Source organism: Strix aluco, chromosome 13 (genome assembly GCF_031877795.1).
Source record: "Strix aluco isolate bStrAlu1 chromosome 13, bStrAlu1.hap1, whole genome shotgun sequence".
In the NCBI taxonomy this organism is placed as follows: Eukaryota; Metazoa; Chordata; class Aves; order Strigiformes; family Strigidae; genus Strix; species Strix aluco.
Genome location: NC_133943.1, coordinates 9,682,111 through 9,707,433, shown reverse-complemented (window position 1 = coordinate 9,707,433; position 25,323 = coordinate 9,682,111). Strand labels below are relative to the sequence as shown.

Below are 25,323 nucleotides of genomic sequence, written 5' to 3'. Positions count from 1 at the left end.
GCTTCCTAAACAGAGCAATAGCGTGCGTGCCTACCTGTAATAAATACTTTCCTGTATGAAAACAGTATTTTTACAAAGGGACTAGCTGAACAAATCGATTCTCTCTTTTTAAAAAATTTGTTCCTCTAGCTTTTTCCTCTGCTCCTGTCAGAATATTTTTCTCTTATAATACGTTTCTTCTCAGTAGTTGGGATTGCTTTTAAGCCTTTTTATCCTTAAGATATGTTTTTTTCCTCTTAATCTGTTTTACTTGTTAAAGAAAATTCTTAAATTTTATTTAGGAAAACATCAAGCTTTTTTTTGTACCGATAGGAAAAGTCAGTCTCTGTATGTTGTCTGTAGGGAAAAAACTCTTGGCTTGTATTTGGGTTTCTTTTCTACAGCAAAACATAAAGCTCTAAGGGCTGAGTTTGTTTTAGAAAACTCTCTTTGATGGTCCCAAAACATCCTTTCCTGCTATTGAAGACTTTCAACAGAAAAAAAAAAAAAAAAAGAAAAAAGGAACTCGGATGAATTTTACTAGAGAATCCACTATGCATCTGAACTCTGTTAAACTATAGACTTCCAAACAGAGCCCATTCCCTGCAGGAATTAAAACAGCAGCAACATACCCTCCTTCATAACAAATCTTGGAAAGCATTTGCTGTCATTCCTTGGTTTTCAGGCACAGATTGGTTAGTTTGTGTTAAAAGTAACAAAATCTTCCTGATATATGAACTCTTTTTAGTCCTTTTGGAGCTTATGTGTTTCACTGTAGACCATATGAGAGAGACTATCAATAAATATTATCTTTAAATAGCTTTCCTATCATTACGGAAATGCAAAAGCCTCTGTTCATAATCCTGTTGAAAACAGAGCCCTGAACTCATGTAGAGCAGCGGATTCAAAATAATTTTCTTAACAAAGGCATCTTGCATATGAAGAGTTCATCCTAAGGCACTGTTTGACCTCTTGGTCTCTCATTATTATCAAGTCATCAGAGGGTCTTTGGAGAGAAAGGGGAAAAGAAACCCCGAGATACAGTTTATTTGTAAAACCTACCATGTAGCTTTAAAGCACATTCACAATAAAGAAGAATAAAAAAAAAAATCTGATTTCAGGAAGTCTTACAAAAACAAAGTTAGTGCAAATTACAGATTTTGGGGAATGTGCAGTGAAGTTGAGAAGTGAGGATTTAAGAACAAAAGTTCTCTGAACTTAGATTAGAAAACGGTGAGCGAAAGGCTATTTTAGACGCAAACATGTTTGCTTACGTATTAATTTCATGAATATAATTTCTTTAGGCATGACTCTAATTGCTTATGAAAAATAGGGCATTGTCATGTCAAATCTGTGGCATGTGTCGCTCTGACTTTTTTGGGGGGACCGGGGGCTAAATTCTCCCTCCTCCTCTTTTTTAATTCTTTCTTTTTTAAAGTGAAATTATTTCAGAGTTGCGATGGCTTCAGTTCCTGCATGCGTATTAGGAAGCGAAGTACGACACATGACAGAAGCCCACCCAAATGTTGAATATATCATTTATATTTTACAACAGTGAATTACATAGAAGATTCTCAAGTAACTTTCAAATCATCAAACTGTAATTAAATATTGCAAAGACTGTCTGAAAATGCTTTAATTTTTAATGAAAGTTAAATATATATTGTCAGTCTACTTGAAGGTGTAGTATTTTAATGCATGACGTTCAGAACAAATTGGATAATGAAATGATTACTTTCAAATGAAACTGTTGCAGAAGCGTACATGTTTCAGCTGGCAAGTATCTTCTCAATACTCACACACGCACATTCACACACTCAATAATTGTGAATTCCCAGACTGAAATTACAGCTACTCTGAGGTTTCTGGTGGCAAATTAAAAATCCCACAGAAGCAAAGCTTGAATGAGTTAGGTTCCCCAGATCATACAGGAAAGTATCTGTGGCTCTTTTTTGTATTAAATAATTTTTTTAAAAAACACATCAGATTTAAATGTATTCTCTTTGTCTCACAGTTATAAATTGCAAGGTTTTGTACAGTTGTGGATTATTAAGTTAGGTAAGATAAAATAAAATCCACTCTGCAAATCAGACTTAGATATCTGTATGTAGGATTGCTACTCATAGATTTAACCTAAATGTCCCATTAGCAGCATGCTCTATATCAGCAGGTAGACAGGCAGGGCTTTGCTATGCTGGATGCTGTGTATGTAATAAATAGTAGATGTTCCTACTCCTATAGAGTTCTTGATCTGAGTAAGTCAGGGATTTGTTTGTGAGGCTGCGTCCAACTAAGAAATTCATGGCAAGAGTCCTGTCATAGGTGGAATACGGGGATCTGTGTGTCCTGGTGCGCGTGTGCGTGTTCTCTATCAGCTGTGATGCAGTATGGGAAGCGGGGCTGGAGAGTGCCGTTGCTGAAGTAACCAAGAATTTTGTTGTGAACTACACCCCAGGGCAGATCTGGGGTGTAGGTGTGAACTATGCATGCGCTGCCCCAAAACGTGAGCTTTTACTGCACGCGTGCTCCTTGGTAGCCTGGGCTGTGGGACTTCCGAATGGGAAACCCAGGCAGGATTGGTCTCAAAGTGCATCATTTTGAGTTATATTTGGGATAATGTGCTTGGCCTTTGGTGGTAGCCCCCGAGAAGTGTTGGGTGAGATGGGAATTACATGCCTTTGAGGGGTCTCGCTACGTTTCCAAAATGCGTCCCTGTCATTTAAAAATTGTAAATACTATGCACAAATGGTTTATGTTGCGGAGAAGTTCTTTTCAGTTAGGATAACAACATTCGGCGTCAATACTGGCTTAATTAAATTTTCTTTTATGTTATCTTGGCACCTCATTTTATGTCGGGATCACATTCCTAATGCGTTCAAAACCCTGTAGGATCCCAAACTTTATAGCTGTTGCTTTCCGTAAAGCAGCAGCTCCTACCGCAGTAGGTCTGGCTCTAACAATGATGCATTTTGAAATTGCCTGCAAAATGTGAAATATGTCTGCTCTAATAAAACCGGAGTTTTTAGGCAAGTCTAAGGATTTTAATGTATTTACGGAGAAGAGATGCCTTCTATTTCTTCAGCTGTATTTTCATAAAGTTGAGATATTTCACTATTAGGAAAGATGGAGGAAATAAATCTGAAATACTTGTTCCCCACCCATTTTTCCTTCAGCCCGTTCTCATCCATAAGATATAACGGATGCTAATATGGCTCAGGCATCTTAAAAATCATAAGTTTTGCACGATGGCTATTGTCTATTGCTGAGAGTCCTCATGAGTCAAAAATCTTTCCTTCAGCCTTAGACTTTGTTTACATTTTGCTTTTTTTCAGTGCTTTAACTCTGGATGCAAATGGTTTTTCTGCTGACTTCTCTATCATTCTCTGATGTCTGCAGATATTTGATCAGCTCTCTATTCTGTGTGTAGCATGGCCCTTCTCTGGCAGCTCCATGCATGGGAAAAAAAAATGTTATCAATAAGTTCAGAGGAGCCTCAGCAGACTCGGGGAAATTTCACACAAACATAAAACAAAACCTAACCCCTGTGACGGGGAAAGTTTACATTGCGCCAGATTTTAGCAGCTTTCTTGTGCCTTTGGTGAGATGTCAGAAGCGCAGGTGATTTTAATTTTCTTGTACAGAGAGGAATGGAGAAGTTTGGAATTTGCATGCATGATCAGGACCTGTGTTTGGGAAAATGTAAACTCATCACAGTGGAAAATGTGTTGTTTGGAGTCTGAGGGTGAAAACAAAGCTGAGGATTTTGGAGAGACTGCCTGAGCCAGATGGCCTGGTGCATTCCCAGTCTGGCAGCCCAACTGCTCCCTCCTGTATAATATACAGCCATTTGTTCTGGGATATTTACGCTAGAGCTGTTTCCATGTGAATGTTTGAAAACCATTAAAAATGAACATATTAGGAGAGATAAATTTATTTAATTTGTGTGAATGTGTCGATAAGCAGGCTGTGTATCAAAGGCAGAGGGAGACTGGATAAAATAATTAGATGCTTCTGAATTGTGCATTGAGAGACACAGCAAGAGCTAACCGTCCTCGCCCTGGGACCCAGCGCTCTGCTACTTGTCCGGGATAAACCGCACTGGGATGAGTTGAAATTTTGCCTGAGGAAGGGGTAAAAACTCGGGTAATTAAGGGTTAAGTATTCGAAGCCAAATAAATGTAATTCACAGTATTTTCCGTGTAGATATATAGTGGATACAAGCCTAATCCTCTCTGGGTGAAATTCTGGCCCATCTGAAGTCAATTGCAAAGCTCCTATTGAATTCGGTGGGGCCAGGATTTTATTTTCTCTCTGTGTGTATGGCTGTATACGTCATTCCAAATCATTTTAGTTCTGTTTTCAAAAAGACCCTCATTTTAATGAGTTTTTCTTCCTCTTTTATTTCAATAAAGGAGATAGTTTGTTTTGTGAAACAGATGAGGAATTTGAAAGCGAGTGGATTTAGATGCATGTTGATTTTTCTTCTCTTACTCTTTTAAAATCAAGGCCATGACATAACTGAATAATATAATGACCATGATCTCATTCCTTCAAGATTATTTTTCGTCCAGTTCAGAAAGCAGGATTGCTTGACTGGCAAGCTGACACCACGAGACGATTCTGCCCTCAGTTGTACCAGCATAGATCTGGGTTTATTCAGGAATAGTTAAGGACAGAATCTGGCTCTATATTTTTCCAACTTATTCGTTGACTCTTTTACTGCTTTTTCCTGCCATCTTTACTGGGGAAAAAATGGATTAAATGAGAAATGTAGTCTTGACTTTTATATTGGCACCCCCCCCCTCTTTATTTGTTTGTTTATTTATTTATTTATTTTTATGAACTGTGTCACTGAAAGGTTTAGGTGAATTGTTTGAGGCACATATCGTCTAGAAATGACTGTGGTGTGTGCAGTTTAGTAATTTTTATTTGCTGGCAAGCAGTGAATTGCATTTGATTTAACTTTTTATGCAGCTTTTATTTAAATGGAAGTGAGGAAGTCTTATATTTTGATACTAGTTTTTCAGGGGCTGATTTTGAAATCTGTGCACAAGTGATCGTTACTGGGATTTCTTGTAGAAAGGTTACTTGCATGAGTAATGGCTTACAAAATAGAAGATGAATTTTGTGGGGAAATATTTAAGTTGTTCAGGAGAAGAAAAGCTATTTTGAAATGCTTATGAAATAACAATGAGTTAAAACTACATGAAGTAAACAAAAAGAAAAAACCCAAAGTCTATAATTTTGCATTTCCTTTGCTGGTGTTTTGTTGTGCAACCCTGATGTGTATTTGCAGGCTTATTTTTAGCTCTGCTGTGGTCTAAGTTTATACACTGTAACTTTCACTTTATCTCTCATTGATGTGATCCCTATTTGCAAAATCACAACGATGTTAGGGCAACAAGGAATCCTGCCACAATCACCCTGTTTTAAAGCCTGACCCTTAAAAAATAATAATTGAAAAAATATTTCAGATTTTTTGTTAAAAGAGTAACTTTTTAAATCTTACGGTTAAAAATTTTCACAACAGTAATATTGTAGACCCTTCCTGTAAAAATACTTCTGGCAGCTATAACGATCTGAAACTTTAGCAGTTCCTGTTTCCTTTTTGAAACTAATTGCAGAATTAATGCTTTAAAGCAGCGCAGTTTGCAAGACGGTGGAGTATCTGTAATGCTCTGGGGCAGCCATTCATGGAAGTAAACAGTTGGTGCTTTACACACCCGTTTGCACAAGCAAATTGGGACATAGGAATGGGAGTTGGGGATGAGTTGCTCAAAAATGAATTCAGCAATTCCTCCTGATTCCTAGGATTTCCTAGAAATTCCTGCAGGAATAGGATATACTGGAGTATCTGCACTTAATGCGGAGAAAACAAAATGTGCATGGTACAACATTGGTAATTAAATGCAAATAAAGTGAAAAGCAAATCCTTAATGTAGAAGAAGGCAGAAGAATGTCATGCACGCAAAGAAGGGATCACTGATGCTAAACACAACAGACAAGGTGATTATGTACCACAGTGTTGACTCTGCCCGTTCATTATTGCTATTTAGTTGAGTTATTTAAGCGGGTACCTGGAGGTTAAGTAAGCAGAGCAGCAGGAAGAGAAGAGGAAGAAAAAGGGGAGGGGGAAAAAAAAGAAAGTAAATTTTGTGTTCTGGTTTGTCATTTCTAGCGCTTCCTTGGCTTCACTGGCAAGAAGATAACTCGTACTGGGTAAATTTATTTTAAGGTTTGAAAGTCTTAAGAAGAATGAGCCAAGTCCAGCAGTCCTCTCTCAGGCTCTATTTCCCCCATGTCATGCTGGGATTGTCTAGAGGTGAACAGGGACTGGAGGTGTTTGTCTCCACTAAAGGCCTCAGGGGTAGAGCTGCTCTTTACCCCCACACTCTGCACTCTGAGGCAGATTATTTTTTAATTATTGATTAAATTCAAAAATTGCTGTGAGCTTCCCCCTTGCCCGGCCTGTTCCACTGCCAGGTAGAACCTGATTTGGGGTTTTCTAGAGTCTTTGCAATGTCCCTGCTGACTGACCCCATCGGGTGTCAGCGGGTTACTTTGATTCCCTGGTTTTGGCTGGAAGAAGCTTCTGCCCATCTTCCCCTTTAACGCGTGGAAATGAGGATCTTCTGAATCTGTCCCACCTCCTGATGTAACACATGGATGACTGCAGTGCCATCTTCAAAAGCTTCCTGCAAACCATCTGTAGCTCTCTTGGGCACTGGTGTGGAAGTACCTCAAGGTGTGGGCCAGCAGCTGAGCGGGACGTGGGGTCCCAGCTGGGGTTAGGGGGGTTTGCTGGTGTCTGTGCTGTGGGGACCTTGCATGTGTCCTGTGACCACTTTCATGTACCCTTTATACAAGTGCTGCGTTCGCAGGTTTTGCGCCTCGCTGGTGGGAATGACGGGGCAGAAGTCAGGTGAAACTCTGTACCTGTTAGTTGCAATGACACCAGCGGCCTGTTTTATCTTATCAGCAAAAAAACCCCCCACTGGCTCTCGGGTTTTAGGGGAATGCACATAGCAAAACCAAAATGAAAAAATTAAAGCTAGCAAAGATAAAACAGCCCCATTCCTGATATTATTTATGTAATAATTAAATAATTTTATAATGCATAATATTAATATTCCATATTACTGTTAAAATGGTGTTAAAAATCAGTTCATGCTTCTTCAGATTTGTGTGTCCTGAGATCCGTTGTCCCCTCTGCAGGCACAGCACCTCTTATCCTTCGTGGGTTATATTTGTAAGGACTGGGAAAGCAGTTCATATGATCTTACTTCATCGTATATTAAGATAACTTATTTTTTCTCAATATTTTCCACACTTCCATTTCAAAGTGGTCTCATTCTATAAAATGTATTTCGTTTATATAGCATACTTTTGTTTTTTATTTTCAGACCACGACACTATTTTATTGTTAGCTTTAGGATACTCGTATCAGATGTTATTTTATCTGCAGAGTTTGTTCCCCAATTTCTTCTTTTTAAGTCTGTATTTTAGAGACTGAAAAGGTCACACCAAGGTCAAGGGTAGAGCTGATGCTCAGATGCAGGAGTGGTCGTCCTTCCAAGGCTGGGGCTCTAACCATTGATCCCAGCTCTGGAGTGGCACCCTAAAAGATTTAGGATCCTCAGCGCTATCAAAAGATGCTTTTGAAAAGGCAACTTATTTTCACTCTTGTTTTGCTGCTGGGGGGCTGGTGCCTGGGACTAGGGGTGGTTAGAAAACAACTCTGTCCTGATCAGATGGAAACCCTGTACTGAGCGGGCGGTGAGCACTAACCTAGTTCGTGTGTAATGCTGATCCCTCACCGTGGCCGCTGGATCTGCTGGTGGGAGCACTGCAAACACAGACTCTTCTTGAAATGTGAATACACTGTCTTTCCACAGTTTTAACTTAAAGGATTCTCCCCGTGTTCTCTCAGAGTCAAATTTCTCAAGCTGGTTGATCCTCTGTTTGTTTTGGTATCCTCTGCTCTGGTAGGGCCTGCTTCTCACTTATTTATATCCCTGGAACTCCAGAGTTCTCTCTGGAAAGTGGTGGATCATGAGGGTCAAGGAGAGAATCAGGCCCAGGCGCTTTCTTGGGAGCTACCAGGAAAATTCCTGGGCTGTGCAGCTTTTGTAATTAAAAATATATGAGCTCTCTCTTTTCTTTTTTTTTAATGAATAGGACCCAAAGTATGCCAAGCCTTGCTGTTTTTTCTTTTAATGCTATTAGATTTATATTCTATTCTGATTTTAAAAGAAAACTGTGGTTGTCTTGACTACTAAAAAAACCCGTCCTACACACTGCTTGAGAGATGTGCAACAGGGAGAAGGGAATTTAGCTGTACTCAGCTTGTGCTGTTTTCCAACTGCAAGTCTTGGAGCAGGTTTGGGGGAGACACAGTCTCTTTAGCTTGTGACTTGGCTTGCAACTCCAGCTGCGCCTTCAGTTACTGTGTTGTGTTTTTATTTTCTCCAAACTCAACTTGCTAAAACAGCTGAAAATGTGTTTTGTTTCTAGGCGATAGTATATGAAGGCCAAGACAAGAACCCAGAAATGTGCCGAGTTCTGCTCACGCATGAAATAATGTGCAGGTAAGAAATACCCCGCTTCCAGTTAATTAGTGATGAGAAGATGAACGTGTCTCTCAAAATCTAGGTTGAACCTGCAGCTATTTTCGGACTTAAATTTATCTTTCTTGCATTAAACAATCCCAAAATAACACAGTTCAGTGCGTGTAATTAGCAGCAAGGTCTCAGTCATCACACTAGTTTTCAATTATTTATAAAGAGTTATTCTTAACAGAACGCTACTGGTTTTCATTTAGACACCATAGCCCACAAAAGGTCTCCTCACCAAAATTAACAGTCAATTATAGTCTTCTAGCAATAACCGTCTCTGTCCCCAATTCCCAAGAAAGCCTCCTCAGTAAGATGACAAAATAGTAATTTTTCTTTTTTTTTCCTGGGTGTGCATTAAGACTTGAGGTCAAGAGGCCTGTTTTGTCCTGGTTGCTGCTCACACAAGGTCCCTGCTCGACTGGAGCAGAGCAGGTGATACTCATCCATGCAAAATATGTCTTCTTGTTGATTTTCTTTAAACTTCCCTGTGCAGATTTGGCTCTGCCCTGTGCTCTCTTCCCCTGAACATGCCTGCCTGGGGTTGGTCACTTAAATTCAGGACAGTCAAATATCTTTTCTCCCAAAGATGGTACTTCTGCAGCTGCTTCCTTCTCTTTTCTAGCTGATTGAAATAGGTGAAGCCTCTTCTACTTCCTTTTTACTGCAGAGAAGGCAGCATCTTCTCGCAGACCCCTCCGACACCTAGGAGAGCTTGACCTTGCAGTCTCATTAAAGTTAGTGGGTGTTTTTTGCATGTCTGTAAAAATAATTTGTTACATGTTATTCGATGGCAGAAAATAATTGCCTGGTGGAAGACGAGGCAATTCTTGCATAAGCTTATTGTTACAATCAGTTGTTTTAAGACTGTAAAAATGCCATTGCATGCGTTGTAACTTTTACAAAACACATTTACTAAAAAGGGGTAACTTGAGGGTAGAAACTAGTACCCACTTCTAAGAGAACAAACTTGGATGACGGTTTCCTGGTGGGGGAGAGTTTTAGACAAAATATTCAGATGGAAACTTCTCTGTTGGTTGATTTGAAAAAAATTTCTTTTCATTCTTGGTGATCTGCATGTTTTGTCCTCCACGGCAGTTCCTCCCTGATAAAATCCTGCTGGAGGGCTGAGATGCTGGCAGAGACAGAGCTGCTCTCCTTGCTTTGCCAGCCTGGGTGAAACCCCATGCAGCTCCCCAAATTCTTCCTTGCAGATTTGGGGGAATTTTAGTTTTCATGTGTATTTTTCTAGGCTGCTTCATTTAGTAGGTTTGGCTTCTTCCAGGAAACCAAAGATTACCCATTACAGGCCCAAGAACGATCAGAGCAGACGGGTATCTCCAAGAGGTGCCTGAGCTTCTGCTGTCGTTGGGAGCTGCAGCATTGCTTTGCTGAGGACTCCCGGCCTCTTCTCCCGGCCACTTCTCCCTTTCCAAATGGCAACCCAGTCGTGCTGACAACTCATAATTGCCCTAAAATTCATTGGCCCAATTAGCACCACTTTCACACTAGATACCTAGCTAGGAACAATTCATGGAAATATTAAAGGAGGCCCCTGACCTGATAAGGCTGAAGTGCATGCTTTGCTTTTCTCCTGTAATAGACCAGTAAAACAGTGGGACTGTTCACATGAGTAAAATTAAGCACATGCTCAAGTGCCTGCAGCGTCAGGGTCTGAATCTGCTGTTAGTCCTGGGTGATGTGCCCTCCTGATTCTTAAACAGCAAGGTTATGAGGTAGGAATTACATCTGCCTGCCACTCACTGAGCCATCCGTGCCAGAGTAAGAATCACCTACTTTAAGGCATTAATTTTCTTACAAATACTTCAGAAGTTTAAAGAGTAAGAAGTAAATTGAAACTTTATATAGAGGGCTGAGTTTTAACCAGAAGATCAAATACCTGCATCAAAGATTTACAGCCGTTCAATATACTTTGACTGAGATAAAATTATTTCCGTTCTGGGGATGTGGAAAGACGTGCAGTCTTTCCCTTTATTAAAGCACTTTACACTTTCTTTGTTCTTAAAATTCACTGGATCAGGAGCTTTATTCTTCTCCTTCTATTTGTTTACTGCTAGTCCTTGCTTTGTGTTTCATAACCATAAGGTGGAGGGGTAGCAAAAAAAAATAGTATCTGACCACAGTAGGCAAATGTTGTGTGCCTGACAGGGTGGGGGAGACATATTCAAATTTCTTACAGCTCATATTAGATATTACCCATTTCCTTTTCTGCCTATACATGTGTAAGAGGGTGCTGTTTGTTTACTAGGCCGCTTGACCCTATTGCACAAATCTGTCATCTATTGTGCTGCTAACACTCTTTTAAATTGCAAATCTGATGCTCTTTAGGGGTCTAGAAGGGAGAAAAAAAATATCTCTCCACACCATTCTGTTTCTCTTGATTTCTTGCCTGTTGTAAGTGGAAGTTGGGATGTGCTGAATTTGCACCAGGGGTGCAAATGCAGCCTCAATTATAAGCATAAAATTAGAGTCTGTTCCCCATTAATCAGCTCAGCTAATTGCTATGCACTACCATTAGCCATATGGTGTGAAAGACAGCTTGCTCTCCCTAAGATGAAATTTCTTCATTTCAGACATGAAATAGTGAGGGCTCTGTATTTTAAAATAGCTTGTTTTAGATATTTAATTTCTAAACAACTTTCAGCAGTGCTTTCTATCAAGGCTAACTGCACAATAAAACTTTGCATTTATGTGACAAAGCTGGGTATTTATAGTATACTGCAACTATGGCACGGATAAGACAAAGAATTCAAATGTATAGGAGAGTCCTAGTTGTGGTAGGAAAGTGGGGCTGTGGTTTGCTTCAGGTGGCTGTTTATTTCAAAGGATTTCATTGTGTTTTGTCAAATATAAAAATCTACACTGTTGGCGAAAATGTTAATAGCTGGGGAGAATTCACAGCCTCAGTGGAATTTATTAGTATTGTAGGCAGCATGGGGAGGGACATCTATAGTTAATATTGCCTCAACAATTTCCATTATGAAACCTTCAGTGGCTTACAGCTTTGCCAAACTTAAACTGTTCTGGCTGAAATGTCCTTTGCAGGGTGTCAGCCTCAGGCTGACTTTCTTTGGAAAGTTTCAGCTAAAATGGTTCAGTGATTTCTGAGAATGAGGTTGGAGTAAAATATGGTTTTTGTCTGTGTAAAATAAAATCTTACAGCTGTTTTGGCGAGAAGCTCCCGTACCTCCACGCTTCAGGGTGAGGAGCCTGTTTGGGGCAGGGGTTGTCCTGACCACATCGTCTGCGGGATGAAATCCACCTCGCTGGGAGTCTCTGCAACATCTCCCACACGGACTCGCTAACGACTTGTTAGAGCCTGGCAGCTAAATGATCGGAAAGTCGCATTTGCGCTGGCCACGTGCCATCGCCCCGTAATTTCTCATTGTTCATTGTCCCCGCAGAAAGCCCGAGTGCACAGATACACAAAGCAAGGCTCCTCTCGCGAGCGATGCTCCTGGCCGCCACGCCAGGGTGGGGACGGGAGGATTTGGGAGTGCCAGACATTGGGGCGAGGGGACCATCTCCTGTGCATCCGCAGCGGGGTCGGGCAGTGTGGGGTAGAGATGCTTCGTCGCAGGGAAGGGAAGGGGAAGAGGAAGGTATGGAGCAAGAAGGCAGGAGGGCAGCAGGTCTCCAGAGGGTTGGGGCGAGGACAAAGGCAGCAACAAAATCTGGAAGTGGTGGTGGCCAGGGGATGGGGAGGCCTGCGAAGGGGCAGGATGAGGTGTAGGGATGAGACCTGAGGATGGCAGTCAGGTGGGGGGGAAGCCTGGGGTACGCAGAGATGGAGTGCAGGAGCTGGAGGACGTTCTGATGGCAAGAGGCTGCATTACTATTAAGGACTACTTGTTTTAAAAACAAGCAAACCCCCAAACAAATCAATTTTTGTAGGTTTTTTCTGTGGGCCAACGTGGCGTTGTGCCTGAGCTGTGGGTCCTTGCTCTGCTTGGGGAGAGGCAGCATGGATGGACAGTGAGGACGAGTCCTTGCCCTCCTGGATGCAAGAAGCCAGTGCTCGGCGCCTCTCCCTGCGCTTCACAGAGCCTTGCTGGGAGCTGGGGGGCTTCTGGGTGACTTGCAGAAGCTCCTGGGAATTTTTAAATTCCTTCAGGGAAAGGAGAAAGGGTGCTGAATATTTAGGAATTTATTTTCAAGTGTTAAGTAGGCACTAAAAGCCAAAGCTTTCCAGGCAAGTTGAATTAAAAGCACTTCTTGTGCCACGCAACCAGGTCTCAAACTCAGGATTTGCGTGATGTTTTAATTCTCTGCATAGAAAAACTAGGGTAGATGAGGCCTCGGATTCTGCTGTTACGGGAAAGAAATGCAAAAGGCAAGCCAAGGCTTAAAAAATAATTATCTAGAACATGAAAGAACATTTGGGGTCTCCTTTCGTGCCACAGAGCCACCAGACGGTGGGATGTGCCAGGCATGTACCTCTTCCACATCACCCTCAAATTGTGGTGCAAGGAGTGAGGTCTCTTAGTATTACTCAGGATTATTGGGGTGCACTCTTGGGAAGACCTATCCAAACGAGGGGGCCACCCAATCAGCAACGTGGTGTTTCCCCCACTCTCGAAGCCTGGTTGTCCCCGTCGGCCAGTGCCTGACTCCAACCCGCTCGCGGCAGGAGGTGAGACCGAGGCGTCCCCGTCTCCGGGCCCCCGCGGCCGCCTCTCCCGCTGGGTTTGCTCCCCGGGAAGGTGCCGGCCTCCGAGCCTGGTGGTGTGTGGATGGTGGTATCTGCCCATCTCGGGCTGGGAGCCTGGGAACCTTTGCTCGCCTGAGTAAGTGTGGCAATTTCTGTCCCTCCAGTCTGCTGTGAGAATGTCAGGACTAGCCCTGATTTGCTTTAGTCACAAGAACTGCATTGTCTTAACTTGTGCCAACTCTGTTTCTAATTACATTTTAATCATTTAAAAATGATTAGCAGTTTTTATTGCCTTGTTTGTGGGTAAATTTTCTCACCCCACACATTCTAGCTGCACTCCAATGACAAGTCCTTTTATAGGCAAAAAAGCCCCCTGAATGTCCACATGACTATTTACCTACAGCATATTTTATTCCTTCCTAAATTTTAATACTTTCTGGGTGCCAAGGCTCTTGCATTTTCTGGTGGATCAATTGTGGTATTGTGCTGTAAAATTAAGCAGTTTTTTTTGGCAATCCCAAACAATGTAACTTCCACCGAAATGAAGATACCGCACATGTGTTAACTGTGAAAAGTTTCAGCCCTGAATAGTTGCCTTGAAGCTTTTTGCGGTGAAAAGAATTATGTATTTTCCTCTCTTTGAAAACAAAATTTTTTTTTTTTAAACCATGTTTAAACAGGCTGTTTTTGTAAAAGGCCCCCTTTTTTTTTGTTATCTTTAGTGTGGTTAGTTGCTTTATTGCTAATCTTGGTGGGTAACTGTATATTATTCACTCTATTGTTCAGCAACACAAGAGAACCTTTGTCATACTCCCAACAGGGCTATTTATATAGCGTGGCACTTCTGAGGGCTTCTTCCTGCCCTGATGTTCTTCCACCTTCTGGGGAAAAGAAAATAGTTCATTTGAGTGGGAGGGAGAGCAGTGGTCGCTCCTGCCAGCCACCCAAAGTTGGCTGCTGAAATAAGGGTGATGCGCAGGTCCCCAGGATGCCCTTTGGAACAAGCTTGGTGGTTTCCAAAGATTTGGTTGCGTGTGGTTGAGGTTTACCAGAAAGTTTACTGAATGGAGAGATGCACTCGGGTCTGGCCAGGGAGAGCAAAAGGGGTGGTCGTCACTGCCTGTCCACTTGGTGCCACCATGGGATGGGGTCCCTGCAGCCCTTCACCCCACAGGAGCTGCCCAGGCTTCATCCAGCAGGTCCTTGGACACCAAGGAGGGCTTGGGAAGACCAGAAGCTTCTTGATATTTTTTTTAATTCCTTGGAGCCTTGATTTCAGTGGGGGATTTTCTGTTAAGGGACGCCAATAAACAGGAGCTTTCCTTGCTAGATGGGTGTTTTGTCCTGGTGTGGGTGGGTGGGTGGGTGAAAGCCTGAGGCTTTGCTCACCTACATAGCTGTGACTTGGTCTCATGGGCTTAGATGCGCTGCTGGGGAGAACAGGGCAGCCTCCACATTGCTCAGCTGTAGCTCTAGATGCACCAAGAGGGATTTCCATCCTAAGCAGAAACGTATATATTGCCTGTGAGCTTACCTGCAATACATTTATGGTTCCTAATGGACAATAACCCCTGACAAGGAATCATCACAAACAACAATTTAACTTCTCTTAGGAAACAATGAGCCACCTTAGTTCAAAAGAATCCCAGCCTCGAGGTCAGCGATGGAGCAGTGCTTTGGGAGACGGAGCTTATATTTCACATGCCTGCTTTGTATCTGACCTGACGCAGGGCACCAGCCGCCGGAGCTGTGCTCTCCATGGCATTAGAGATCATTAACATGCTCAGAAAACTTGGGGAAACAGGCACGCTCGAGCATAAAAAAGCTGCTGCCGATGGCGCTTGCATTTTAGCTCCCCCATTAACAACAGTGTTTCTTAGAGGGAGAATAATTGTGCTTTTGGACATGGGGGGAGGTTTCCCAGTAGCTGAGAATTCGGTTCTGTGTAGAAGCAGGAATATCTTGTGGACGTGTCACATAAGTGTTAAGCAAATGCAAAAACCAGGCTCAGCGGGGAAAAAGCTGCCTTATTTTGTGTGTGAGTGTATGTGGGACAACTGTTAAACCCTATGGAAAAGAGGCTACAAATAAGCAGGTCTCCCTGTTTTGGGTGATCCTTGAATTATTATTTGTGAAAGGGGCAAAACCCCTCTCTTTTTATATTTTCCGTTGCTAACCAGCTGTGCAAGAAGTTAAACATAGTAATTAACCCATATGTGACCCACTACATTTGACTGATTTCCAGGCAGGGACCGAGCGGTAACTCTAGCCGGCAATTTGAACCTACCATGTTCGTAATGATGATTTTACAGTGTAATGGTCGCACTAAATCCTTTCACTTTTGCTCTGTAGCCGCTGTTGTGACAAGAAAAGCTGTGGCAACAGAAATGAGACTCCATCAGATCCAGTGATAATTGACAGGTAAGGACTGCTATTGTTTCCTTCCATTTTTTTTCTCCCCCTCCTCATTATAATGAAACACCTGCCCTGTGTTGCTAATGGGGAAGAATTAGGAGTATATACGGATGAAATTTTGTTTTTGATACCGAATTAGTTGTGCTTTGCAATTGCGATTGCCACGGAAGGGCCATATGGAGGATAACGGAGCGACCTGCTCTTTGGAGGGCTCCGCTTCTTGTAACTGATTCATGTGCATAAAGAGGAGATTTTTCTTTCTGACTTTCTGTGGCTCAATTCACATGCTGTGCCAGGGAAGCTTCAGGAATAAAATAATAATAGTTTGTGATTTATGAAATGTGGTTGGGTGCTTATAAATATTTAACTTTTATTTGAAAAATGTTTGAATCATTATCACTTTTAGCTACAGTAGTTCTGTTGGATGCAATCCATCTACATTTTAAGGTTTTTATTTATGCATAAAAACAGTTAAAAAAATAGATCTGCAAAGTAAGGCTTTTTTCCTCCTCTTGTTTTCTTTGGTTGGAATACTATTTTGACTGTATTGTCAGTTGATTAATTCATTTTTGCCTGTCTTAATTATTGTGTTTTTAAACAGATCCATATTGCTAATCTGACAGCACCGACTAAATCACTGTAGTATGATACATCTATTTTAGTTGTTCCGAGCCACGTGTAGTTTCTGTGCTTGCAAATTATGCAAAATGGTAGCCAAATAGTCATTTTTACATTTTAATTGTCCAAACTCATTGTATAAAGCCACGTGTGATAACCAGGTTATTATGCAGCATTACTCTAGAAGAGTTAAATGGCCATGAAGTACTGAAAGTGTCTGTCATCAGCTGCGGAAAGCAATACCCTCACACCAATCTGTGAAGGGAGGGACCCTGAAGGGAAACTACCTATACATATAGGGCAAGAGCATAGAATAGCGTGCTTCTCCTTGCATTATTGTCTGAGTTAATGTTTGCTACGTTAAGTTTAAAGTATCTTCTGTGCCAGTGCATCCATTTTATGAAAGAAGGCGAGGAGGGTTTGATGTATTGGGTGCCACATGCAGAGAGCAGTCCAGGGATGTGGCAGAGCCTTGCCTGGCATTGTGCTCATCCAGACTCCCAGATTTACGGTTCTTGTTTGAATTTGGTAAGAAAGTGCATATACTGGAAGTTCATAGCAGATGTTTTGATTGGCTATAATAAGTAATCCTGAGAATGTTTAAGTCTCAGAAGGTATCTTGATCTATTTTAACCGGGCAGATTTTCATCTTCTGTGAGCATTAGGTAGTAACAGGGAAAGTGGGGGGGAAAAAACCCCACAGTGAAATCTGTACAGAGATGTGTTTTATAAGCATGCTGCAGAGTTGAACACTATAAACATGGTGCTAAGAGTGGCATTTTGAGCAACATGAAAGCTACAAAATTCACATGAATTTTTCATTGTACTGGAAAGTGAGATGTTAAGATGCTAATGGCGGGTTTACGGAAATATTTTGTTTAACTATCTAGTATGCAAAACTGCTAGTTGCAAATCATTTTAAATTATGAAAGCCAGAGATGCTGTCTGTTACATGCTTCCTGCGAAATGCGGAGAACAGTTACATGAAAAAAAAACAGATTTAGCTTCCTAGCAGTGATCAATTTACCAGTCTTTACGTAAATTGATGCAAAAGGTACCAATTCTGCAGATTATTTTTAAAGTGCAAGCTAAACATAATTTAAAGATGATAATACAAACCCTACCTCACCACCCATACTGAATCATGCTTGGCTTGTGAATGGGTTAAGCTTTTAAGTTCTTCCCTTGGTTTTAAATTGTGACTTTGATACAGAAGGTTGATATGACTGTGGTTTGAATAACATTTGATTTTGACCTGTTCCTGTGGGTTGCAATGGTATAAGAAATTTGACTCAGCAGTACTGTAATTAGCCCTCCCTGTGTTTTTGAAACAGGATTGGGTTACCTGGATTGCATTAGTGTGGCTTCTATTGTTGCCGCTTCGCATCTGTCCCAGTAGGGTACTTAAAACCTTTTCTTGGCTGGGGCTAGTTCAAACAATTTAGGCCAAATAAGTATGTGCTTTATACAGTTAGTGGCTTTAGTGATGTTTCTCGTGACATTTATCCTATTCATTTTTTTTCCCCCTTTTGGTTTGGAAAGGATGAAGTGATCTATATGGAGCCTTTTTACCTTAAAACGACTCCTTTAAAATTGTTCTAACATTAAAATGCCTGCACAAGTCAGAACATGTGTTTAGTCGTACTCCATTGTCACTTCTCCATGCGCACAATTTTTAACTATTATGTCAATTGATATGCAAAACCATATTTAGCTATTTTTTATTTGCATGTGAGCTTAGAGAATTCATTTACCATTTGGGCTAAAGCACTCCCACATGCCTTACGCTCTGATAAAGTCTTGCCTATGGATTTAATCTAACTCTTGCATCAAATACTGTGAATCCACAGACTCTGACCTAACATAGAGTTTAACGTAGAATCTATCCATGGGATTTTTGACATATGTACTTACATGGAAATGCTATCCTCTTCTTACATGCTGAAATACTATTTTGGATTGATTAATTCTCTTTGATGAGGCTAGAGAAACTTGGGGTAGAGAGCAGTCCGTCTTTGTGGTGGTTTAGTGAACTTGGTGAAGAGGCTGTTTGGCAACTTCAAAGTTAGATGTGTTGTGTTCTTTTTCAAACCCTAGATGTATATGAGAAGTAAATCATATATTTTTATTTAATCAAAATGTGGGGTTTAAAAAGGGTCTGTAGTTGTGTTTGAAACAGGATATGACTTTATCCTTTACAAAATTGCTTTACATTTTGCTCTATTATAGTATCAGCAGATACAGCAGTGAAAGGGACCTAAAGAAATTTATGCTTATATAGTGATCTAAATTTTCTCTGGAGAACAAAATAAATGTATTATGCTTATAGAGCAGTCATTTCAAGGAAGTTTCTTGGAAACCTGTGTGTGTCTGAATCATCTTCTTAGCATAGCCTGTATATTTTATCACTAATCCAGTTACACGTGTTGAGGTGAAGATCCGATGAACAGGAACTCATTTTAAAAGGGGTATTATTGTCACAATACAAACGCACAATTCCTCCTACGAATGCAGTGGCAGGGCTGTATTGTAATCACACTTTAAGAAAACACAGAGCACTTCCTGTTATTAAATTAAATTCTAGATTGATTTAACTTTCAAATTGTAACTCATATTTGAATTTAAAAGGTTTGCAATAAAATTCTTGAGAAGAAATTGAATAAATCGTAGTTTTATTACCACTTTGGATATCCTGGTGTCCTAACCTTTTTCCTTACAGTTATCTTAGTTCAATAAATAAAACCTCATTAGACTATTCCCATTTCAACGAGTTTATTAAATTTTACAGGAGTAATTAGCATAAGCTGTGCTAATTTTTCTGGAAGACTAATGAGAGAGCTTCCTAATTAGGTTTGCTTTGTAAGAATCAGAAAAGATGATAATGACAAAAGTCACATAGGGGAGAAAGTGGGGCTTTATATTATTCCTCGGTTCAGGAAAGAGGCTCCTCTCTCAGCATTCTGTTCCAAACTTTTAAACCCAATTTACCATTGTCAGGACTGATATTTAATGGTGTTACCCATGCCTGCTGGGGCTTCTTTACCTTTTATGGCTGCATCCAGTAAACAGGAGTCCTACTGACTGATAGAATAGGAATAACCACTGCAATCCCAAATATAGCGGCAGAAAAAATCTCAGCATTTAGGATCTATACCATATACCTCCAGCTTGTGACACTGCATGGAAAAAGGGCTGAGAACAGCCTGCTTGGCAGTTGCTGGTTCATCCCAAATTTTGCTTCTTCCCAGAGTGCTTGAGCAGGCTGATGACAGTGACCTGAAGTTGACTTTGCTGAGATTTACCAATACAGATGAGGCCTAGTTCAGAAATCTCGCCGCCGTCTATCTTTTGGATAGAGAAACTTTGCTGCGGTGTAAGTCCACGGGCTTTGTGCTGGAGCTCCCCCCCTGCGTGAGGCTGTGCCCTTAGGTGGCAGGTCAGCATGGGGATGACCAGGGTCTCTTCTGGCCCTTGTCTGGCAATATATAGAAGTTCTTCACGTGCTGCTTCGGATGCAATTTCTGAGGAATGAGGCTCTTCCTGGCTTTGAAGAGGCGGCTTATGCATTTCCAGTGCAATCAGAGCTCTTGTCCGTGGAGCAGGGGTGAGGACTCATGGATTGAAGGCTGTAATATTTTTTACACTTTATTATCAGATGACACCAAGGTACATTTTAATGCACGACCTGCTACCAGTGTTTGAAAGGCCTGTGTGCTTTCGACACCTGCTGTACGGGATGCTCGGCCGGGCTCTCTGTAGTCTGTCCCCAGCACTCCCAGCTGCCACGGCTATGGAGGGAGCCAACTTACCTACATATGTTTTTGAAATCTTTCAGCCTTTAACCTGAAAAATTTTATGTTTGTGGGTAGGATTTCACTGTGCAATGACATGAAAAGAGGCGTGAATGACTTTCAATGTCTCCGTTTTACCGCTTTACAAGTCATCACGTAGTGGATTGTATTTTACGGGCCTGATCATCTTTTCATCCTAAATACCAGGCAGGTGGAAAAATGACACAGAGGACTGTATCACACTCGCTGCATCCTCCCCACAAATACACTTGTTAGGCAGGTGTGGCGATTAATGCATTTTGCAGTAGCTTTCCATGCCTGGAGGGAGGGTGATGGAGATGCAGGCGGGCTGGCAGAGGAGGCAGGCTTCGGAGAGGTGCTGGCGAGAGGATGAGGTGGGGTTTGTTTGGGAGGGAGCTGCCAAGGATTGCTTTGCTGCAGGGGATGGGATCAGTGCCGCAGCTGATCCTCAGCCAGACTACAGGGATGTGGGCTCGTCATAGCACTGGTGTCACAGCAAAGTGGCAGAAGATGCCAGGCGCTTTAGCAGTGGTTCCTTTGCAGGAGTCCTAGTTCCTGCCCTGTCCTGGTCACATCCTTAGTCCCTCCCAGCCATATGCAGTACCTGAACCTGGCTGTGTGGGGTCAGGGGAAGGTGTGTGTGCTGGTGTCCTGCTTCCCCCTTGCCCACACTGGGGATGGGGCTGCAGGAGGCTGCAGGTCCCATCTGTCCAGGGTCCTTGGGTGGGTTTTGCATGCAGGAAGGCAGGCATGGCATGCTCTGATAGATCTCAAGACATGGGTGAGAAATGCTCCTGAGCCTGAATATTTGGCTGTTCTCTTGAGTCTTGTACTGGAAAGTGCCCACCTCATTGCTGTGCCCCTTCCAGAGCCAGACGGGAATTACTGATCCAGCAGGGAGGGAGTCCAGGGAGCAGAAACCGGGTGACAGAGGACTACCCCCAGCACTGCAGAGGTGTCTCCCAGGCTGTCTTTTAAGACTGTGCTGCCTAAATCCTCTGGGCCTCTAAGCAGTGTGTTCAGACCGGCAGAAGTTGGCCTCGAGCATTTCACACGAGCTCCCAGAGCCTGTGAACCCATACATTTCTGAGAGGGGAGGGACTGAAACACACATCCTTGAGGATTTGGTTGTGATTGATGCAGCTGAGAAGCATTACCCAAAACATTTCCCACATGACTTAGGCAACCAAAGGCATTTGGAGCTGTTGTGAGATAAATGGGAGACTCTGATCAGTAGATGCTTTTCACACAGATTCAGACATAAATGCTTGCCCCTCTACCAACGCTCCTCATGCATGCGGTGTCCGTCCTCTTTCTGGTGATGAAATCAGTAGAGCTGGGGGTAACTTTGCAAGGACTCTTTTAAAAATCTCTTGGTTTCAGCCTATTGGGGTTGGCACATATTGCTGCTTCAAAATTGATTTACTTTGCTCTTGGGGTTGAGTGAACTTGGTCAGGGTCAAACCAGCTTCTGCTTATTGTTTGTTTGATTTCTCTATCCTCTGCCTCCAAGAATTTTTGTATAATCTCAAAACTATTATGCAAAACCTTAATTTGGTCTCAGCTTCACTCAGGAGGTTTGTGATTTTCTCAGCAAACCTGTTCTGAGTTTTCAGTTTGTTATAAAACCCCAAACCAGGCATGTTTTATGTGGTTTTGGGTTTCACTGCAAACATTTCACACTACTCTAATAGTTACTTGCTTCTCCCAGTGATGCCTTTTGAATCTGCAGCTAGTGTTTTGGGCTTTATTTCACTGTGATCTTATGCCTGATTATTACTATTTAATATCATGGTGATGTAACAGAGGCTCCTATCGCAAAGAAGGCTCATTGTGCTAGATGCTGTGTAGTCTCTAGGTAGGTAGATGATCCCATTCTTGAAGAGACGTGGTTCTCCTGATGCAGTTTGAAAATTGAGATTGAGATTTTTCTATGGAGAATAAAAAACTTAGGCTTGTATTGAATGTCCTGGGGATAAGGGAGACTGAAGACCAGTCCACTCTATTGCTTTTGGCATTTGACTGTCATCTTTAGTGCTCACACAGCCCTTTGGAGCTTGGCCAGTTGTGCTGTCAGACCAGAAAAGTGATTTGAGTGAACACAGGGGATGTGCTGGACCTGCTGCCCCAAGACCCCAAGGTCAGTGTGTCCGTGTCCATATAGCTCTGCTCTGCCTTGGGTGGATGGCGAGCCTGGGCTGAGCAGCTCTGCACCTACTGCTTTCAGAGCTGCGGCTGCCAGCAGGTTGGTAAGTGCCTTGGGCTCTTTCTGAAGATCTCAGTCTTGGTCAGCAAGGGTCAACAATTTTAGGAGACTGCACTGGTTTGTCTAAGTCCATCCTGAAGACCTTATGGGTTTGCTTGTGCAGAGGAGCACTCCAAGGCCTAACTGAGACCTGGTGGATTACTCTGCTTCTCCATTCAGATGGCAGGATTTGGGTATCCGAGCTTAGAGGTGCTTTAAGAAGTTTGGCTGCCTCTGCAGTGACCTCCTGCAGCATCAAGAAAGCTCCAAGTGCACCGGGTTGGTCCCAAGGGGAGCCCAGGGCCTGGCAGGGTGATCTGTCCCTTTTGTTCTGGTCACAAAACTTCAAATGTGCTATTCATACCTATCGATTTCTTAATAGGAACTCCTACTTCAAAGCGTGTCCTGCAGGGAGGATGTGCTCAGCGCAGTGGGCTACCCAGCTCCATGCAGCTCAGTGCCAGTTTTTCTCAAGAGTGGGGATTTTTTTTTTTTTTAAAAAATACTGGCTTTTTCTCATATGAATATATATATATACACACAGTTTCTGGTGTGGATAAATTTCCTGTCCCATCTCAACACCTGATTTATTTCCATATTTGCTGTCACAGTGGGAATGCACACATGAATAAGAGTGATAGGAAAATGTATTTGCAAAGATCATCCTCAGTTTTAATGCAGATTAGCTAAAATTGTTCTGAACATGAAAAATGTATCTTAGCTCTGTCCCAGCGTTTATTTAGTAAAAACATAACCCAAGCCTTATTCTGCAGAAGCTGAGGTGTATGAGTAGTTTTCTTCCTCTGAGTAGTCATAAATGTTTGCATGTTCTAGCCACCAAAATGTATTATTATAAGTAATTGGCCACATCTACAAAAATAACTGTGCTAAATTCAAATTCACTTCTGTGTGCTGGAGGCATATAATTTTAATACAACATCTAATGAATAAAGTTAAAAGAAAGTAAGAAACAATTGTAGGTTTCTGTGTAAATCATACTGAGATAACTTCCTAGAAATGGGTTTAACGCTGTCCTCAGAGAGCAGCAAGTCTCTGTAGTAGTAGTGGTAAATACTGGTATGAATTTTTCTCTTTCCCTGTAGCATCATGGGTTTTTTTCTGTAACAGTTCTGGAAAAGTACAGAAAAGCCATACAAAGTTCCCAGTGTGTCACATTAGCAACTCTGCATAGGTAGTTTGTGATCAGAATATATTACTGTATCAAATGAGTGTTTACTTTTTTTGCTAAGGACAGTATTTTAGAGGCTTTTTTTAAAGCAGAACGAATAATTTTCTACCCACTTTTTAAAAATAGTGTTTGGAAATAGGAAATGTGAAAACAAATTTTCTGGTGCTGTTAGTATGTGAATTATATGAAATTAGTTATTAAAAGGCTTTATTTCAAGTCACTGAAATTATATACTGGACAGTAGTAAGGTGACCCAGATATAGAGCCTTTCACTGCAATCATTGAAATGCTATGAACAGTACTGTTTTGTCTTTGGTTTCTTGCTGCCTCTAAAGGTGTAGGCAGATGAAGATAACTTTAAAAAGAGCTATTTCTCCAATTACAAGCTTTTGTCCAAGAGCAAAGAAAGATTTTTAGACTAACAGCATTCACTATAACAAAATTAAATTCCCTTCATCTGACAAGAAGCTGAGTTTGGCAATAGTCTGGGATTTTTTGTTGGAGATATAGCAGAAGCTGCCCTCTATACTCACTGTTTTTCCCTGCAGCGGTGAGCCTGCCAGACCTGCAAGGCAGTGACTCGAATTTGAGGGGGGAGCGAGGTGGGGAAGGGTGGGTGGGCACTGGGTGGTGTCACACACGGCGAGAGCAGAGTGGCCACCAGCCCGGGGACACCGTTTTCGCCTTTACTGGTGAAGTGCGGGTTCCCCTGCCCAGCGGTCCGGGGGGGGTGAGGGAGCAGCATCACCACTGCTGTCCCCCCCGCACCAGGCTGGGCCTGGCCGCCTGGCCAAATCTCTCCAGTTTTGTAACAACGCGGTAATTTCCAAAGTGGCATTCCACAACTATGCCATCTCGCTAACCGGCTGAGGCACAATAGTTCAGTAATGTAATATAAAAAGTAATGGTGTTAGCTAACACATCCTTAATAAGATATTGTCCGCTGCTCTGCCATATGCTACTGAGCAGGCTTTCCCTCTGTGGGGCTTTTGAGTTCTCTCAATAAGATTATTTCAAATACTCTAATCCTGAATCATTGACATGAATACAAAAGCCTAGTGACATCTAATAGATGCCTCTTAGCTTTGCTTTTCCTCTTGTTCCTTTCCTTTTTCTTCTTTTTTTACCTGACAAAAAGCTTACAGACACTTGGGCTCTGTCTCTCAGTACCAGCATGTGGGTCCCCTCATGAAATATAAAGGAGGAAAAAGGGCTGACATAGGGCTGATAAGCCACAGAGCAAAGGACCATAGATTAAAAGTAAATGCCAGTAAATCCTACCCTGTACACTCAGTTGTTCTTTTATTGTTTTCTTTAACTCTTCCAGTGCCATGCCGGGCTAGAAAAAGATGAAAAATGGGGTTAAAAAAAAAAGGTGACGCTACAGTGGCATGGTGCCAGGGTCCTAAAGGCTTGCTGTACACTTGGATTTTCTCAGCTCTCCTGTCACCTTGACTTTCTAATCAGAGTTGCAAACTGTTTCAGCTAATCGCATCATTCAATTAGCTGAATGTTTAGGTCATTTTTTCAAAGATTAATTGAAAAAAAAAAAAAAAAGAGACACCCCCCAAGTGACATGATAGTGACCCAGGAAAGGACAAATTTTATATAAATAAGTGTTAGGAAGAATTGATATCCCACTGTGAGTGTCTAGCAATAAAAAAAATGATCTTCCTCTTGTTAGTATTGTCTCTATGACTGTCAGAGACAGAAAATAATTTTCTGTTCATCTTCTTTTGGACTTTGCCAAACTGTTCATCTGTTGATGCCACAATTTGCCT

The 25,323-nt window shown here is 41.9% G+C and overlaps 1 protein-coding gene across 6 annotated transcripts in view; it reads left to right on the top strand.

Moving 5' to 3' along the window:
• EBF1 (EBF transcription factor 1) overlaps positions 1 to 25,323 on the top strand; it is a 283,302-nt gene that overhangs the window by 3,884 nt on the left and 254,095 nt on the right. For all 6 annotated transcript variants that reach the window (XM_074838591.1, XM_074838589.1, XM_074838588.1 and 3 more), the window contains exons 5-6: positions 8,494 to 8,567; positions 15,616 to 15,684. In XM_074838591.1, coding sequence (XP_074694692.1) covers positions 8,494 to 8,567; positions 15,616 to 15,684 — 143 coding nt within the window. The remainder of the gene's footprint in view (positions 1 to 8,493; positions 8,568 to 15,615; positions 15,685 to 25,323) is intronic.